At 41.2% G+C, this 20689-nt stretch overlaps 1 protein-coding gene and 1 long non-coding RNA gene across 3 annotated transcripts; both read right to left on the bottom strand.

The window, feature by feature from the left end:
- Positions 1-433: 433 nt before the first annotated feature.
- On the bottom strand, positions 434-4122 carry LOC131017467 (uncharacterized). Of its 2 annotated transcripts, XR_009099624.1 has the most exons (3): positions 3614-4073; positions 1373-1435; positions 434-726 (listed from the first exon to the last, which is right to left on the bottom strand). It is a non-coding gene; the product is annotated as an uncharacterized LOC131017467 (long non-coding RNA). The 2 variants fall into 2 exon arrangements; XR_009099625.1 differs by lacking the exon at positions 1373-1435 and having other exon boundaries at positions 3614-4122.
- Positions 4123-15218: 11096 nt separating this feature from the next.
- LOC131018293 (uncharacterized) lies at positions 15219-16169 on the bottom strand. The gene has a single exon (XM_057947019.1). It carries the CDS (start codon positions 16167-16169, stop codon positions 15219-15221), a length of 951 nt encoding a protein of 316 aa, XP_057803002.1.
- Positions 16170-20689: the final 4520 nt, after the last annotated feature.

Below are 20689 nucleotides of genomic sequence, written 5' to 3'. Positions count from 1 at the left end.
TATGGCCGGATTGATTTTTCCGGGAACTTCACCGGCCGGACCGATCGTTTTTTAGCATAAACTATTCCATTTTAATTAGTTGTATGTTTATATTAATTATTAGTAATTTACTGAATTTAATTTAATTATAGAGTGGATTTTGAAAATAGCCACTTTTATATAGTAAAAATAAATTTTACCCACTAATATAAAAACTTAAAAAAATACCCACATTTACCATTTTACCCTTACATATAAATTTTTTACAAATACCCACGAATTCACAACCAGTGAATTCACAACCAAAATTTATTTTGGTTGTGAATTCAAGCTTTAAAACTCGATGTCACGACCGGCCTTAATTAAGGATAATTAATCCGGGAAAACCATGACTGGGGAAGGGAAATTAAGAAGCGGGTTTAGAAAGGGGTGCATAAAAGAATACTCAAAGAGCTTGAATACGCGTGAAATATTCCTTAAAAAGGAAAAAGGCATAGTTCGCATAAAAAGGGTACTCAAAGAACTTGTATACGCGTTATATTCCTTAAAAGGAAAAAGGCATCATTAGGGGCTTGGCTAAAACATTATCAGAGTTTGCAACGGAAGGCGTAACTGAAATAATCAGTGTTTACAGCGGAAAGCATAACTGTGATACATGTATGAAGACATGTATCCTTTCTGAGCCTACTTTAAGTTCGACAAAAGCTCTACTCAGCAACAACACTTCATCGCCCATCACAGCTCAACCTGCACAAACATAAACATCGAAGGGCTAAGTACAAGAGTACTTAGTGGGCAGTTGCCAAGCATATAACATAACATCATTAACAATTTCACAATATCGCATAAGAGGCATGAGTTTCTTTCATATCCTTTGCTCATTAAACATTTCCAAATTCATAAATAGCATAAGGGCATTTTTCATCATCAATCTTCATTAACAAACATCGTGTCGTGGAGAAGGCCTTCCCCAACGAACACGGGCATCGCACCGTGAGGGGGAGCCTCCCTCAGCGGTCACGGCATCGTACTATTGAGGGAGGCCTCCCCCAATAGACGCTGTAACACTGACATACTGGCATACTGGCATCGCGCCGCGAGAGAGGCCTCTCTCAGCGGACACGGGCATCGCGCCGTGAGGAAGGCCCTCCTCAACGGACACGGCATCGTACTGTTGAGGGAGGCCTCCCCCAACAGACGCAAGCATCAATCACAGGCATAAACTTATCAGCGTAAAGCATTCAAGCGTAAATAAGCGTAATCATTTAACGTGCATCATAATAAAGCTTAACTCATTTAAGCGTAATAAAGCATACCATACTTGAAGATCCAATTTGCATTTTAAAGCATAACATTTGCATAGCATTTTATTTACGCGTAAGGAATTGCCCACCTGATAGCAAAGTTTTGCTAAGGTACTCTAACTCCTTGTGCAGTTCTTACTCTTGCGCTTGACCTTAATCACGAGAATATAAAATAAGACATTGCCTCGAGGAAAATTCTTAATTAATGAGAAAGCGTAATTTAACTGTGCATGAATCTGGTATGCATGTACTAATTTTCTGAGCGATAATCGGGAATTCTACTATTAATCCTCGTTAATAGATTTAACTAATCCTCGTCTAACGCGATCGAATAAAGTTGTGATTCTTCTTTCCTCATCGGAATATTCTAGTCGTGAAATAAACCTCGCATTTGTACTTGATTGAAAAAGGACTAACTCGGCTTTAAACGAGGTGTGACCTTGTAGAAATTATCGGGCTTTTCGATAGAAACATAATTACTAATGTAACCTCAAATAATTAATCGGCTCAAAAGAGAGTAGCCAATTAATTAAGTAAACCAGTGGCTTTAATGAAAAAAAATGATAGCTCACTTTAAATCTGAAGTCCAAAACAATAATTAATTAAGCAGAAATGGGCTTGAATAATTAATATGAAAGCCCCAATTGAAAATAATTCCTTGGCTTAAGTAAGTAAATAAATCTTGGCCCAAATGAATAAATAATCTAATAGTTGGGCTCAAATAAATGAAGTATGCTAGGCCCGGCTGTAATTAATAATTCAGCCCAATTGAAATGAAATAATAAAGGCTCATCTGAATAAATAAATAAGGCCCAACTGAATAAAATAACTGGGCTTGGTTTAATGAAAATTCAGCCTGTTCCGAAACCAATTAAAGGTGGCCCAATCATAAAAATAAAACAAGGCCCAATTGGATATAATAACAAGCCCAATAATCAATTAGTTGAAAGAGGCCCATTAAAAATTTTAGCCCAACTCATTTTCTTATCTCCTCCATTCGGTCCCTCTCTTTCTTCAAAACAGACGCACGCCTCTCTCTTTTCTCTCTCAAGGAGCCGCTTGCTCCCTTCCTCAAAATCGGCGCTCGATCGGCCCTTCTTCTCCGACCACTCAGCTGCCGTCTGCTTTGGTTGGCTTCTACCGGCGACGAGTCTTACCCCGACGTCGTCTAAGTCCCGGCGCTGTCCTCTCTCTCGATCTCGTCTCTCTTTTTCTCCAAAACAGCAGCGCCGCCTTCTTCCTTGGCTGTTCAGCGGCCGTCGGCTCCGGTCTGCTTCGGATGCCGATGCGTCAAACCGACGTCGTCCTCTATCTCTCTCCGCACAGAAATCAGTCGAGCCCTAGATCTCAGAAAAGGGGAAATCGCCCAGTTCAAGCGTTTGCTGCTCCGGGCCACGACGCCGGCCGTTCTCTCTCGGCCATGGTTCCAGTCGGCCTCAGTGATTCTCCAGCTCCGATGCCCTGAATTTCTGGCGAGTCGCCGCTGCTGTCACGCCCTTGTCTCGAATCCGGCGAGTCAGCCGGCGATGGTCGTACTCGCCTCTCCTCTCGTCTCAACCATGAAAGGGAAGCAAAGCCCTAACTCTTTCCCTGAAGTTCAAACTGATTTTCTCCCTTAATAATCGATCGACTCCTGCTGCTCAAAATCGGTCTGCGTCGTTGCTGCTACGTTCCTCCCGGCGGCAGGTGAAGGCCCGCCGATCCGCTGCTGTTGCCGGAGTTTAATGGAGCAGTAAGTGTTTGCCGTCGCCATCACTGAAGAATCGGCGAGGTCTCCGTGCTCCCCTCATTGTTTTCGTCCGGCAGGTAGCAAGCCAGAGGCTGCCACCGCCACTGCCAAGGGGCAGTCGCCCTTCTCCTCGTTTATTGAAACAGGTACAATCCCTTTCCCCCAAAAGCTAAGTTCGATCCCCAATTTTTGTGTAAAAGGAATTCTTGTGGTATCTAATACTCTATGAATCCCATAAGTGTTATTGCTATTTTCTTTTCTGAAACAGTGAGATGTAATACTCTTGATCTCTCTATATATATACATATCGGTTATGCTAGAGATTAAAACTAGGCACTGTGATTTGCTAATGTATCAAGAATTTTCCTTGCTTGCCTCGTGTGATAAGAAAATATAGCATAAACTGATTTCGATTGCTAAGTCCCTGTGTGCATATATATATACTCGTTTAAAACTACATACGAACTGCTACTCGTTCATGAAAGCGTAGTTGGTTGCTTAGTAAGTTCAAGATGCTATAAGGTCTTCTATGATTGAACTGATCATGCCCATGCTTTAATATGAATGTTTACTGGAAAGGATATTTGAGATTGTGAATTACCTTGCGAATGTTTTGGGCTTGGTTGGCTGCTGTGATGTTGAGTTAAAAGAACTGGAATGACTGAACTGAAAGATCAAACTTGTTTCTTTCAATAACTGTAAGTTGTAATTGGAAGGAGATGATGAATCAATACTAATTTTTTTACCTTAATGTTTCTGGCAGAGAGTGAATGAGTGATTTCTCTCACTTTTCGGTTGTAGTGCATTGAATGAATTGAAACTTGAAAACATTGGCAGGTTGAAATGGAGGCTCCCCTGCTCTTTGGGAGATTCTTGGTGAAAAGTGATAGTGAGTCTTGCGTTGCTTGGCTGAAGTTGAGACTAAGATAAGGAAGAGTTGTTGCTGCACTAGTATGGTGGGGGAGTTGGTGGTTGTGGAGTTGGTGGGGAGAAAAAGATGGTGGAAAGCATGACTTTAGCAAAGTTAAAGAAAATGAGCTGATTTTGTAAAACTATGCATATTTTATTTTGATTTTGTGTCAATACTTTAGTGAGTGGGATTAAGTGGCCACGTAGAGTCCACAACCTTTGTGGTATACTAGACGATTTTCCCCAAGCTGGGAACTAGACTGTAATCTGTGAACTGTAAATAAATACTGGCTTCGATTTTAAATCATCGCATTTCTGTATCTGCTTGATATATTTTTCCTTACCTGCTAACTTGATAAACTGTAATATAACTTAAATTAAATCCGTAGATTTAATCTGCGTTGCAGTCGGAATAATTCCTCGACTTCTAGTAGCACTAATAAAATATAACTGCTTCTGTTTTTCGATTAATAAATAACATGACTTTGCTAAGTCAGTTATAACTTGGAAATAATAATTATTGAATGGCTCAATAATGCTCGTCGCGTTTTTCTCATACGTTATAAAAGTATAAAGCTAAAATAATAACTCCGTTTCTGAAAAAAAAAAATCAGGACCATAAACTGGATTTATTTATAAAAATTTCATTTACTAGTTTTAATCATAATTAAAAGAGCGGGCTACTACATACTACCCCTCTTAACAAAAATTTCATCCCGAAATTTGCATATCTCTGCTAAAACAGTTCGGGGTATTTTTCCTTCATCTTGTCTTCAAGTTCCCGCGTAGCTTCTCTTGTCTGCGGAGCAAACCTAGACAGGTTGCAGAATTCCTTGTCGTATTCCACCACAGATTTCTTTCCTTGCTTCAACTCGTAGAACTCAGCTTCTTTCTTCTTCCTATAGCTTTTCGGAATATATTTATCATATAATCCTGTCTTAAAATCTTCCCAAGTATAACTTGCCCATTGTTCAGGTGTTAGAATTTTTCGTCGTGCTTCCCACCAGAAGTCAGCCGATCCTGTTAGTTGGAAAGGGACGCAAGATAGGCGCTCCTCATCAGTACAACGTAGGAAGTTGAAGATGCGTTCCATTGCACGCACCCAAATCTCAGCTTCAGCCGGTTCACTCGTTCCGTTAAACGTAGGTGGGTTCTGCCTTAAAAAGAGTTCTTCGACTCTCCTAGTTGGGGGCGGAGGGGATGGGTTATGTCCTCGAGCATCTTGTGGTTCTTCGGGTACAGCATTACGGTTTCTGCGATTGTTATTGTTTCTCGCAGGGCGTCCTCTCTTAGGCGGCATTCTGATAGCAGGGATGTGTCAATTAGTACACTCTAGCATAATCTAATACAAGCCTCAAAATAATTCTTGTACAGGTTAACTTATTCTAACTTGTAAACAAGTCATAACTCCAATGACAACATTGATGTAGTAAGCTCTAAGGGTCCTTAGCATCTCAAATCCATAAGTCATATAAATTCTTAAGCATATAATATCACATCATCTAAATTGGATACTTAAACATAAGTCATGGAGATTTATAGCGGCTATAAAATCATGAGCTTAAAAATTATTCTATACGCATCATTTATCTTGCAGCCTTCACTATAGCCACGAAAAGATACAATCTAATTTCTTCTATGTTTGCTTATATGTTCTGTAGTAGTGGTGATCTCATATCTTAATAGCTCTATGTTCATAGGGATTCACTCCATATGCATACTTAATCGCGCTTGCGTAAATCATTTCATTTAATAACAACATAACATAGCTATTAACAGTTACTCACTTTGCTATTACGATAATTCTCACTTTTTGTAAACATTAACTCAAAACTTGGAATAGCTTACCATTCTGCTTCGTTGAGTGTGATGCGATGAAGTGCTGAGCTTTGTCGATTGAACTCTAGACACTTTAGTGATCCATTCTAAGTTTGGCTTAAATAAACTATTAGGCTCAGAGCAAACGAACTGCTCTGATACCACTCTGTCACGACCGGCCTTAATTAAGGATAATTAATCCGGGAAAACCATGACTGGGGAAGGGAAATTAAGAAGCGGGTTTAGAAAGGGGTGCATAAAAGAATACTCAAAGAGCTTGAATACGCGTGAAATATTCCTTAAAAAGGAAAAAGGCATAGTTCGCATAAAAAGGGTACTCAAAGAACTTGTATACGCGTTATATTCCTTAAAAGGAAAAAGGCATCATTAGGGGCTTGGCTAAAACATTATCAGAGTTTGCAACGGAAGGCGTAACTGAAATAATCAGTGTTTACAGCGGAAAGCATAATTGTGATACATGTATGAAGACATGTATCCTTTCTGAGCCTACTTTAAGTTCGACAAAAGCTCTACTCAGCAACAACACTTCATCGCCCATCACAGCTCAACCTGCACAAACATAAACATCGAAGGGCTAAGTACAAGAGTACTTAGTGGGCAGTTGCCAAGCATATAACATAACATCATTAACAATTTCACAATATCGCATAAGAGGCATGAGTTTCTTTCATATCCTTTGCTCATTAAACATTTCCAAATTCATAAATAGCATAAGGGCATTTTTCATCATCAATCTTCATTAACAAACATCGTGTCGTGGAGAAGGCCTTCCCCAACGAACACGGGCATCGCACCGTGAGGGGGAGCCTCCCTCAGCGGTCACGACATCGTACTATTGAGGGAGGCCTCCCCCAATAGACGCTGTAACACTGACATACTGGCATACTGGCATCGCGCCGCGAGAGAGGCCTCTCTCAGCGGACACGGGCATCGCGCCGTGAGGAAGGCCCTCCTCAACGGACACGGCATCGTACTGTTGAGGGAGGCCTCCCCCAACAGACGCAAGCATCAATCACAGGCATAAACTTATCAGCGTAAAGCATTCAAGCGTAAATAAGCGTAATCATTTAACGTGCATCATAATAAAGCTTAACTCATTTAAGCGTAATAAAGCATACCATACTTGAAGATCCAATTTGCATTTTAAAGCATAACATTTGCATAGCATTTTATTTACGCGTAAGGAATTGCCCACCTGATAGCAAAGTTTTGCTAAGGTACTCTAACTCCTTGTGTAGTTCTTACTCTTGCGCTTGACCTTAATCACGAGAATATAAAATAAGACATTGCCTCGAGAAAAATTCTTAATTAATGAGAAAGCGTAATTTAACTGTGCATGAATCTGGTATGCATGTACTAATTTTCTGAGCGATAATCGGGAATTCTACTATTAATCCTCGTTAATAGATTTAACTAATCCTCGTCTAACGCGATCGAATAAAGTTGTGATTCTTCTTTCCTCATCAGAATATTCTAGTCGTGAAATAAACCTCGCATTTGTACTTGATTGAAAAAGGACTAACTCGGCTTTAAACGAGGTGTGACCTTGTAGAAATTATCGGGCTTTTCGATAGAAACATAATTACTAATGTAACCTCAAATAATTAATCGGCTCAAAAGAGAGTAGCCAATTAATTAAGTAAACCAGTGGCTTTAATGAAAAAAAATGATAGCTCACTTTAAATCTGAAGTCCAAAACAATAATTAATTAAGCAGAAATGGGCTTGAATAATTAATATGAAAGCCCCAATTGAAAATAATTCCTTGGCTTAAGTAAGTAAATAAATCTTGGCCCAAATGAATAAATAATCTAATAGTTGGGCTCAAATAAATGAAGTATGCTAGGCCCGGCTGTAATTAATAATTCAGCCCAATTGAAATGAAATAATAAAGGCTCATCTGAATAAATAAATAAGGCCCAACTGAATAAAATAACTGGGCTTGGTTTAATGAAAATTCAGCCTGTTCCGAAACCAATTAAAGGTGGCCCAATCATAAAAATAAAACAAGGCCCAATTGGATATAATAACAAGCCCAATAATCAATTAGTTGAAAGAGGCCCATTAAAAATTTTAGCCCAACTCATTTCCTTATCTCCTCCATTCGGTCCCTCTCTTTCTTCAAAATAGACGCACGCCTCTCTCTTTTCTCTCTCAAGGAGCCGCTTGCTCCCTTCCTCAAAATCGGCGCTCGATCGGCCCTTCTTCTCCGACCACTCAGCTGCCGTCTGCTTTGGTTGGCTTCTACCGGCGACGAGTCTTACCCCGACGTCGTCTAAGTCCCGGCGCTGTCCTCTCTCTCGATCTCGTCTCTCTTTTTCTCCAAAACAGCAGCGCCGCCTTCTTCCTTGGCTGTTCAGCGGCCGTCGGCTCCGGTCTGCTTCGGATGCCGATGCGTCAAACCGACGTCGTCCTCTATCTCTCTCCGCGCAGAAATCAGTCGAGCCCTAGATCTCAGAAAAGGGGAAATCGCCCAGTTCGAGCGTTTGCTGCTCCGGGCCACGACGCCGGCCGTTCTCTCTCGGCCATGGTTCCAGTCGGCCTCAGTGATTCTCCAGCTCCGATGCCCTGAATTTCTGGCGAGTCGCCGCTGCTGTCACGCCCTTGTCTCGAATCCGGCGAGTCAGCCGGCGATGGTCGTACTCGCCTCTCCTCTCGTCTCAACCATGAAAGGGAAGCAAAGCCCTAACTCTTTCCCTGAAGTTCAAACTGATTTTCTCCCTTAATAATCAATCGACTCCTGCTGCTCAAAGAATAGGTGGATTATGTATACACGTCCAAGGAAGTACTCGATTGCGTGTTAACACAAGAAGGAAGAGTGATAGCATACGCATCATGAAAGCTTAGACCACATGAATTGAACTATCCAACTCATGATCTAGAACTAGTTGTAGTAGAGACACCACCTATATGGATTTAGAGGTGAGATGTTCACAAACCATAAAAGTTGAAATATTTTTTTTCTTTCGAGCAAATGAATCTTAACATGAGATAGATGAGATGGCTCGAACTAGTGAAAGACTATGGCGGTGCTAATAACTACCACCCAGACAAAGCTAACATGGTAGTTGATGCATTGAGTCATAAGACTCAATTTAAGTTGGGATCTCTCCTCACTCGGGATGAGGGACTCATGAAGGATTTTTGTAGAATAAGTTTAGAAGTTGTTTAACCACCAGAATCTGTAGAAGGGATTATCGCAACGATGGTAGTAACGCTCGATTTGGGAAGAAAGATTTTAGAGGCACAAACAAATTATGAGACCTTGGAAATTACGTATAGCAATAAGATCAGGCATACCTAGAGGTTGCTACAAAGCATCAGGTAATGTTGTGGTGTTTAAGGAAAGATTGTGTGTGTTCACACGATGAACAATTCAGAGATGAGATAATGAGCGAAGCTCATGACACGCCATATACTGGCCACCCAGGAAGCATAAAATGACAAAGACTTGAAAGAAGAATTCCGATGGAAAGATATAGCTACACTTGTTGAGAGATGCCTAGCATGCCAAAGACTGAAGGCTTTGCACCATAGACCATATGGAAAATTACAACCATTTGAGATCTCATAATGGGAGTTAGAGCACTTTGCAACAGATGTCGTGACTAGTTTACGAAGTCGAAAAGTGGGAGTGCTGCCATCTGGGTAATAGTGGAGCGACTTGCGAAATGAGCTCGTTTTATATCAATACCGATCACATACGGATCATACAAATTAGGACAATTATATGTTTGAGAAATTGTGCGTTCCACGGTATGCTCGTGTCAATCACTTTGGACTGAGATTCAAAGTTTACATCTAGATTATGTATGAACTTGTAGAAGAAATTAGGCACAAGGTTAAATTTCAGTACCACCTTTTGCCCACAAACATATAGATGGTTGAGAGAATAATTCAGACTCTCGAAGACACGTTACAAGTAGTACAAGGCAAAAGGTGAAAGTGATGAACAGTGATGTCATTGGTTGAGTTTGCCTACAATAATAGTTATCAGGCAACAATCAATATGGCGCCTTATGAGGCAATGCATGGAAGAAAATATAGATCACCACTCTACTGAGATAAAGTAGGTGTAAGGAAAATTTTAGGACCAGACACGATGAATGAGATGATTGAGATAGTCTGACAGAAATCAAGATGAGAGAGTACCCAGAACCTTTTTGCAATGATATGCAAATTTCGGGACGAAATTTTGTTAAGAGGGGTAGTATGTAGTAGCCCGCTATTTTATTTTATGATTAAGAGCAATAAATGCAATATTTATTTTTACATATTTCAGTTGATTTAATCCAGTGATTAATATTCAGTTAATTCAGCTCAGAGTTCTGAATTAGATGTCATTACCTGAGATGACCACGATTGAATTATTGAGTAGTCAATGATTTATTTCAGAATGATAATTGACTTAGCGAAGTCAAGTTATTATTTTATTTGCAATAGAAATATTATTTCTATTTATTTAACTTTATTACTTGAGTCGTGAGTTTACTCCGAATTGTGAAGTGAATTAAATCTACGGATTTAATTTAGATTGATTCTACGAGTCACGATATTAATAGACGAAAAGTCAGCTATCGAAATACGAGAATTATTAGAGTATTTAGTATTATTAACAAAACCCGGGATTAGTATTACAGATACGCTATATTAGCAAGACACGGGATTAATATCAGATACTGCTTTATCAAGATACTGAAGGATTTTATTAGTCACACCACAACTTTTCAAACTTTACAATCAGCCGCAACTCTACACTATCTATTACAAACATCACTCAATTCCTAGCCTACTCCCTACATTCCTATTATTACGGCAGCAACAAGAAAGAAAAGGAAAGGCATGCGTGTGGGAACAAACAAGCTGTCAATCAGCCACAACTTTACCTATTCTCTCTCAAGGCTTTCACATGGCATAGAGGACTAGATATTCAAGATTAGCTACCAAATTCACTCCTTTAATAATTCAGCAGCAAACTTCCTTCATACCACTCCCATTCTACACTAAAAACTTCACCAAAAGAAAAGAAAGACTTCATTTACTGCTGCCGACTTCAAAGGAGGTAAGCTTTGGCTTAAACTTCACCATCTTCTTCCATGATTTAACCTGCAATTACTGAAACAACAACACCAATTTTCAGTTCCAATTCATTCAACAACAGCCTCAAACATATAACATTTTGCAAGGTATTTTACTAAGCTCAGCTCGTTCGAATCCCATTTGCATTTCATCCAACAAGAATGATTTAAGTAGAAATACAAAATGTATAGATGAGTATATGTTATGGACTTAGCAAAGTCACAAGCACATAAATCAGTTCATATGTATTTACTTTTCTCACATGAGACAATGATGAGAGTTCTTATGACAATAGCAAAACCAGGATGCCTAGCTTCAATCTATTGCATAATCGATAAATAGGAACCAAGAGAATCACAGTTAATCGAACTAGAAAGAAAGAACCATAGCTTGCTACTTTTGCTTTTATACCGAGAGATGGAACCGAACCTTCGTCGATGAGAAATTCGGAATCAGCCGGAGGCTGACTGCTTGTTCGTTGAGGCGGAAGAGCCTTCCTCCGACGGCAGATGACTCCCGACCTCGGCGATGGCTCTCGCTGATTCTGGATTTCAGCAGCGGCGGAGTACCCTTCGCCCGAATCCAGCAGCAGCGTGGCGTGGCTCGAACCGTCAGACCTCGGGGAATCGACGGAGGCGGCGAGAAACGCAACGGCTGCGGCAAGATTGAGAGTGGGCTGAGGACCAGAGCTCGACCTCTGCCTCGGGTGTGTGTGTGCGTGTTCCCGAAGTTTCCAGAAGGGAGAAGAGGTGAGGAATGGCGCCGGGCTCAGGCTCTACACCGGCGTCGCCGATTTGGGAGAAGGAACGACTGCGGCTCATCGAAAGTTCAGGGGCGGCGGCGGTGATTTCCGATTTGGGAGAGCTAGGGCTCGATTTTGGAAGGGGGAGAATTAGGGCTCAAATTTTTGGGTGGCCTCCCTAAATCTGAGAGACAGCAGCAGAAGCTCGGCCGGCACGGTCTTGCCGGAGCCGTTCGCGGCGGAACCGGCTGGAGATGGAGCGAGAAAGAGAGAGAAGGCTGTTTCAGCCGTGACACTGGGAGAGTGAGGCGGACTTGAACATGAAGCGAAAGAGAGAGAGAGAGACCGAAAATGAAGAAAAGAAATGAGGATGGGCTAGCTGCTATTGGGCCGAATTCATGGGCTGATTTATTTGAGGCTTAATTATTCAGCTGGGCTATTTTACTAACCGGGCCGATTCTTGTTAAGCATACTGGGTGTCCCTAATAAATAGTTTCTAGGCCCAGTTCTTTATTTTTAATTGAGCTTTCTTATGTTGCTCCTATTTAATAATAAGATTTTCCTATTATTTATTTAGCCCGATAAAGAGTAGTTTAGATTAATCTATTAATTGGATTTAGTTAATTCTGATTATGGATTCTTTTGAACAAGATTATTAATTAATAAGTGGGTTAGTATACCTTAAGATGAGTGGATTAATTAAGATTAATAATCCGATATCATAAGACGAGCTTTAATCCAATAATTGGATTAATAATTAAAGGAATATGAGTCATGCATATTTATTATACGCATTCTCATTTATTTGAGAATTTTCATTGAGCTAAGGTTTGACCTTATGTTCTCGCATTAAAGGTTAAGCGCAAGAGTAAGAGCTAGTCAAGGAGTTACTGAACTGAAGCAAAGCTTTGCTATCAGGTGGGCATTACTTTCATATATATCAAATGAGTTTAAATGTTACGTTCGAGCAAGTTATTTCATGACAAAATCTCTGAGTTAAAGTTATTTCAAGTATTGTCTTGCCATAAAATGTTTAAATTTTAGTATGATATCTATCTGCTTTGGCTTTGCCAATGATGCAATCGAATTCGGGTCTTGAGCAGTTGATAGCTATCCTGCCAGGGCTAGTGTACACCAGTGACCGTGAGTCATCTAGCGGGTTGGCCGGTCAAGTGACCGTGAGAGGTGGCCACCTCTCCGGCACACAGTTCCAGATATGATAGATTACAAGAGAACTTAGTCTGCAGACGAACTTTAAGAATCACAAATGAATTTAGTAAGCTTGGGCCTTTTAGCTAAAACTCCCTTGTTGTACTGTTTATGATGGCATGACAATTTATAGTTTTTACGCAATGATGTGTATAATTAGGCATACGTGCCCACTGAGTACTCTCGTACTCAGCCCTGCATATATTTCTAAATGTGCAGGTTGAGCAGTGGCTGATGAAGATGAAGTGAAGAGCGGAGCTTTTGTCAAAAGTTAAATGAATGAACTCTTGGATACATGTCTTCATACATGTAATCAGATTATGTTATTCCGCTGCGTATTCTTAAGTAATAAGTCTTTTGAATTAAGTCGGATTCATCCGAACTTACTAGTTAATTGAATCTTTATGGACGTTAAACATAAGATATATTATAAATGTCCCCTTCGCTGTCAAAGATTAAGTTCGATCCTTCATTATATATATTTACCCTTTCTATCCCCGCTTCTAATCTTCCTCCCTTAGTCATGGTTTCTCGGCTTAATTATCCTTTATTAAGTCCGGTCGTGACACGCCGGCAGAGCAGCCACCGCGTCGCAGTCAGAGGGTGAGGCGTCCGTCTAACTTTCAGAGATCGCCTTGGGTTAATAGCCGAATGCCACGTCCAGTGACACAACACTGCAGTGACCATTATGAGAAGTGGGTTGCTAGATATCGAGCGGGTAGGGCTGGTGAGGTGTATATCAAGGCCAGTGGTGGTGTGCGGGAGTACGACGACTTCGCGCGGGTGGAGAATGTCAGCCAGGAATTCACAACTGGGGTAAATAATCTATTGATTTTAACATTGTTAAATTATTTTCTACTAACTTTCTGATTTTAACTTTGTTGCAGGATATTGACTTGTATTTTTTGACCTTGAGAAATAGACTTCGAGATTCCCTGGATTTACTTGATGACGTAAATATGAATAACATAGTCATAGTAGACACGAATTGGTTTGTAAGTAAACTTTCATTATTTATATGTTTTCATTGGTGCGGATATAAATTATTAATTACTTATTTGATCTGTAGATATACCTCAAGAAAGAGTGGGACGCTCTATTGGTGAAGTGGGCAGGAAGTGAGTTTACTCCAGCGGAGTATCATGTATTGACTAGTACAACAATGGCTGATGGTTGGGAGCCTGAGATAGACTGGATCTGCGCTGTACGTGGAAAAGCACTTCGGGGCCATGAACTTCCTCCTGGTCAAATAGGATGGATGGATGCCACACAGGTAATCAGTTAAACAATTATTTGTCATTAGTCATTTGTGCTTTATCGTTGTTTCTTATCAATTCATTATGGTTTGTCATAGGTTCTCATGCCAGTCATAATTGGCCACCATTTTATCCTATGTCGGATTCGGTTAGGAGAAGCCGTTTGCGAGGTCTATGACCCAGTATTCCACAATCTTAGTGTTCAAAATCAAAGGGCTCGATATGGTGACCTACTACCTTTACTGAGATTGTTGCCAGTTGTCCTTCAGTTGTCGAAGTGGCTAGACAACAAATCCATTGATTCGACAGTGGCAAAGGAGAGGTGGCCAATTATGACGGCGGAGTTTGCTCCAGCGGAGGTTCAGTTTCAGCAGCAGGACGCTGTCAGCTGCGGGCCTTTCATCTGCATGTATGCTGAACGACTGATATCTGGCTCTCCATCCATTGAGTGGGTAATAGCAATGTGAGGGCATATAGGAGCAAGATTGCTAGATCTATATTTTCGTTGTGTGAAACTTGGAAGGCCCGATGCAGTAGACTTGGTTTTACATAGTGTTGTATATTGTTACATTCATGTGTGGTTCTATTTGGTTATTCAACGAACTTTATTTCCAGTTAATCATTTCAGCTTATCGAATAATAAGATAATTCAATCAATATCATTAACTGTTACAACACACAAATACAAACCACTACTCCCTGGGCTCAGTCGCCCTGCCAGCGCACGTTCTCTTGCTGTGTCCTTCTTCATGGCAGATGCTGCACTTCTTTGGTTTACGACGCCTGATGCTTGAAGACTCATCTGCTTGTGTGCTGCTGCCTTCACCACCACCTCGATGTCTACCTTCTTTTGGGCGCCCCAATTGACCTTTTACAATCAGAGGTAATACAACCTGCTCAGCGATGTGCTCGGGAACCAACCACTGGCGTCTCAGCGGGAGATTATTAACTTCGCGAGAGTAAGTATCGATAAGAAATTTGTTCATGTAGTACGAGTCTACATACTCCGCGATCGTATCACCGGCCTCACTATAAAAACAAACAAACTCCGACAGTATTCATATAACGAACATTAGAACATATTTACATTTCACTGAACCCGCCTTAGAAATAATGCTCGTACCTTATTGCAGCGATTGAATGAGAACAGGGCAGTTGGTCTAGTTGCAATACTCAACATTCGCATTTTTTCTTCTCCAAATCCACCTTAAAGCTTCTGTCAGCAGTTTGCACCTTATACTTCATGCCACTCAACCTTTGTGCAGTGTATCGACGACTTTTTTGGACTTCAATAGCTACCCTTTTACCGGCCTCAGCAGTCAAGCCTTGCTCGATTTGTTGTGCAGCCCTTAGTCGCTCGCTGAACCATTTCTCAATAACAATTCTGATTGCCTCTAACATCGAGCAGATAGGAAGTCTTCTTGCCCACAACAATCTGGAATTAAAAGCTTCAGCAGCATTTGATGTCATAAAACTGTAGCGTCGCACAAGCATAGGACACATCGAACGAGCCCACTTTTTCGGCCCAATCCCCATTAGTTTATCGTACGCGGCTCTCTTCATAACCTTCAGGGCGTTCATAGCCCTAGTGAAGTCGGACTTCTCGTACACAAATGCAGCTTGTCGATACACCTCGACCACTGCCTTACCGTAATGCTTCAGGTTATTTTGCAAATGGTAGTAACATAGGCCGTGGGTGGCATTTGGTAACTCATTCCTGATAGCATTGGCAATGGAGATATGTTGATCAGAGACAATCAAAAGTGGATTGGCTTGGCCATAAACAGGTCGAATGCGTGACATGAAATAAGTCCACGATTCATCGTTCTCTTTCGGGCCAACACCATACGCGAGTGGGAACAAACTATCGTTGCCGTCCTTCGTCACTGCAACAAACAAAATACCCCTATTCTTGCCCTTCAAGTGTGTGCCGTCGACGACAATCACTGGTCGTAAGCTGAACATGAAAGGGGTAGCCGAAGCTGCAAGAGCAACAAATAAGTGTTTGAATCGGCCATCATCGTCAACTTCCCACTCCACCATCGAACCAGGATTGGATTGTCTCAACATGTATAAGTACTTGGGCAGCATCTCGAAGGACTGATCATGTCGACCATAAACCATCTCAGTCGCTCGATTACGGGTTCGCAATGCAACATCGTACTTGATCTGTACGCCAAACTCACGTCGCAGCTCCAGCTGGATGGCCTTCGGCTTCAAGATCTCGCAGTCGTCGTGTATTTTCTGTGCTAAATATGTTGCTTCTGTCACACCCCAATTCTTGAAGGAATAAACTATAATCGGGGTGCGACTAAAATCATAGAAATGAACAAGGGAATGACCTTGTGAAATTCAAATAATAGGATAAGAAGTCGGGCAACGCCCTTTGAGTGAAGAAAGACATAAATCAACTGATAATAATCAATTAATAACATTCTAAATCTTAGGATCACAAGTTTGGTTTCATGCTTCTGATAACCAATATTAAATAACATAGTGCTAGAGTTGAGAGTCTAAGCTCGATAAGAAACATAATTCAGAATTTAACATAAAAGTTTTTAAGATAGAGAAACATAAGACAAATAAGAGCTAATGCAACAGCGAAAGACAAAATACGGAGTTGAACTCTAGCCTCAGCTCTGCCCCGTCAGCACCGACCAATCAACCTGAAAACATTTGAAAGTAATTTTGGGCTAAGTACTAATGTACTTAGTGGGCTAGAATTTTATAAACATTTCATAATCATAAGAGCAGTTTATCCAATTATACATGACATGACTTAGAAGGTTTTAAATTGAAAGAACTTCTAAGCATGTTAAAACATTTTATTATATTGCGCGCAATTGTCACACTCCCTTTCCGTTACTCGCTGTGATCTCGGACCTTTTAGCCACCGACAGATCCATTACTCCTGCTTACTTGAACTGAGGGCGTAACCCAGTCAAGTTCCCATTTGGGACCAAATGCTCCGGAACACATCCCGTCGAGCACCCTTATAACGCCTCATACATGATTAGTGCCCGAATGGAGATCAACCCACCGAGTCAGCTAATAGGTGTACACAATTCTCAAATAACGTGTTAGGTCAAGAGAGAACCTCGATCGATTCATTGTTGCGAGCCTTAAACAGAGCAGAGTGCACAAAATATTTTATCGGATAAACAGTTTTCATTTCATTGAAACATTTAAGCTCAATAGTTAAATCATACATTTGGAAAATAAGCCCACCTGATTAGACAATGCCTGTCGTTTAATCTTAACTCTGAATCGGTATAGCAGTGCTAATCCTCACGATCCACAAAGCCTACAAGAAATCTATAATCTTAATAGGTCTCATGAATCTAATCTTAAAGTCTTAGTGGGTGCACTTAACTACTATGATTCATCACGCCGGGTTTTCGAAATTTAATAGATAATAATTGAAAACTAAATTGCTGAGCTAAGGACACCAACAATATCCTTACTCAATTTTCTTGGGTAATTGGATTTAATGAAAATCAATTTAAATCATGAGTACTTTTATTTGCAAAAATGCATATGCAAATTTATTTCAGGCTTAATCATATAATAAGTAATCACACTTAACATATGCACATAATAATAATGTAATATTATTATGCAAATTATTCTTTAAAATAATTAATCAAACTAATGATAGTCAAATTAATTAAATTAGTATAGCTCAAATAAATTAATAGAAGGCAGCCCAAAATTTTAAATAAATAAGGGCCCAGCTAAAATTTGAAAATGGCCCAACTGACTCGGCCCAAAACTCATAAAAATCGGCCCATTAAAATTTAAAACAAAGGCCCAACATTCAAATTAAAATCGGCCCAAGCAAATAAAAAAAATGCAGCCCAAAACTAATTAATACCCGGCCCAAACACTCGGCCCAAACACTCGGCCCAAACAAAGCCCAAACCCCCAACTCTATTTTCTCCCCTTCTTCTTTTTTAAACAACTCACGCACACACACACACCTCTCACAACACACGCACACCCCCACACAGTCGCCCAGCTCCCCACCCCTTCTCCCTCATCTCCGGCCAACGCCGGCCCTCCTCCGGCGCAGCAGCAACCGCGGGGAACCCCGGTCAACGCCACGCCACCCTCTGACCTCTCTCTCTCGTCCCTCTCCCACGGAATACACACACGACGCACCACCTCAGGCCGCCGACTCCCTCTGAAATCCGGCGGCCGCAGCGGCATTGAAACCACCGCCGCCGCCGCTCGCCCAAACCCAAGCCCTAAATCACCTCACTTCCCTCCTAACCTTCCTCTCTCTCTAAATCCCACTGGGGCCCTAGATCCCCAAACTCTAGATCGACCCTACCTTAAATTTCCGGTAGCGACGACGCCACACACGCCGCCGCCTCCGCCCCATCTCTCTCTCCCTCACTGGCTTCGACAGACAGCAGCTGCCAGGCCGCTGCCGCCGCCGCCGAGCTCCGACCCAGCCAACAGAACACACGCACCCTCGGCTTCATTCTCTCTCTCTCTACGCGCTCCGACCAGACAGCAGCTCGGAGCCACCGCTGACCGCCGCCTTCCCTCTCTCCCCTGACTCGACTCTCACCACAGCAAGCATACACTCAACATATACATGTAAAAGATAGCTTATTCCCTTTAAAAAGCTTTGATTAGCAATTTGCAGAAAATGCATATGTGTATGATATGCAAATCAAATTATGTCTATGTCTATGTCTATGTAATCGGTGATTATCTTCTTTGTGAAATGAATGACTGATTATTGAGTGTGTGTGAGTTGGTTTACATAGTTGAGAAAAAATTGAGTTGAAGAGAGAACTTTACCGTATGAATTCTTGCAGCTGGGTAAAGATGATTGTGAATGAGGAAAGATCATTTAAAGAAAAAAAATGAGTTAACAGTTGAATGGATTGATGAGTAGTGTAGCAGCATGGGTTGTGAATAGGGCAGCTGGGCTGAAATATTTGACGGGATGAGATTTGATGGAGATTTGATGGAGATTTGCCTGCAATATTTGACTTGGGGATGAGATTGGAGGTTGAAAATGGGGCATTTGATTGCCTCTGCCAAGCATGGCATAAAGTCTGAATTTTGGGCTGCTTGAATAGGTGTAGGGCGGCTGATGGGAGGTATGAGTGTAAGTGAGTTGAGTGAGGATTGATAATTAAAATCCCTCAGGATTGAATTATTGGAACTGTAATAATTCCTCAGGGTTTGCTAAGTAGAAGCTCGTGAAAATGCTTGAATGCTAAATTAAATAAATATGCAATACATATAAATTTAATAACTAAATTTATAAGTGCTTTTGTAAATCATTTTTTTTTTTGAAATTAAAATAAATTCATTTTATCTTCCGGCATAAATCATTTAATCTACTCTTAAAATAAATTCTAAACTTAATATAAATAGGCGGGGTGTTACATTCCTCCCTCCTTATAAAAATTTCGTCCTCGAAATCGCATATCTGGGTCATCTAGTTTGGATACTAGACTTTCATTCCACTCAACTCTTATGCGGCACTAAATCATATATGTACTCAATTCCCTAACAGCGCGACATCGTTTAGCAACTAGAAAATTTTCCTCAAAATCTGGTGCGTCGTTATGTCGTGGAAGGTTGTCTCGTCCTCTCCTAAAGATTGAAGAGGGATCATTCTCTTGTTAAAAAGTATCGTGGCGCTGACTTGAGTAAGTCAACCAATTCGAGGATTACGTCAAATTCTATCATAGGAATAATATGTAAGTATGTCTAAATGTTTCGGCGCCTATATCGAGCTCTGAGTTCGCGGTGACGTCCTTAGTAGCAGTCTTTCATCGTCAGTTGTACTAACTTCTAACGTAGTTACGGACGATTGTGGCGTCAATTCTAATATTTTACAAGCAGCATATGAAATGAAAGAATAGGATACTCCAGTATTGAATAGAGCTATAATCGACATGTCGAAAACATTAATCGTACCTGCCAGGTTTCTGTGATCTCCTGCTGCTTGGTGTTGGTTTATGGCATAGGCCCTAGCGTATTGTGGTTGCCCCTGATTTCCTCTAGGACCTTGGTTTTGTCGCTGTTGGTTTCCCGGATTTTGTTGTTGGGGTGCTCCTCCTCCCTTCTTTGGGCATGTCGAGACATAATGCCCGGCCTCCCCGCAGTTATAGCAGACGTTCATTCCTTTCAGACATTCTCCCGGGTGGAGTTTTTGACACTTTGGGCAAGGAGTTTGAACCATTGCTTGAGGGTGTGGATTTTGATGTTGGTTCTGATTTTGATTCGCCACCCATGGTTTCTTCCCATTTCCAATGTTTCCACCAGTTCCTTCATTCCATTTTCTCTTTCCCTTACTACCATCTTGAGATGGTACAAATTCAGACTGTCCGGGGAATTTTCCTTTTTCCCTTGGCAACAATGACTCAATAGTGAGGGCTCTGCTTAATGTCTGCGCGTAGGTGAGACCCCCTTGACTTGCTAGGGAAATCGCTATCTCGTGACGAAATCCGTTTCTGAACTTCTCTGCGCGTTTCTCATCACTGTCCACCAAAGTCGAAGCATATCTTGATAGCTGGTTGAAGGCCCTGTCGTACTCAGTCACAGTTCCCGTTTTCTGTCTCAGATTCCAAAACTCATTCTGTTTCTTCTGTCGGTAACATCCTGGTATATACTTC

The sequence above is a fragment of the Salvia miltiorrhiza genome, chromosome 3 (genome assembly GCF_028751815.1).
Source record: "Salvia miltiorrhiza cultivar Shanhuang (shh) chromosome 3, IMPLAD_Smil_shh, whole genome shotgun sequence".
Classification (NCBI taxonomy): domain Eukaryota; kingdom Viridiplantae; phylum Streptophyta; class Magnoliopsida; order Lamiales; family Lamiaceae; genus Salvia; species Salvia miltiorrhiza.
This window is presented reverse-complemented; position numbering and strand designations above follow the sequence as displayed.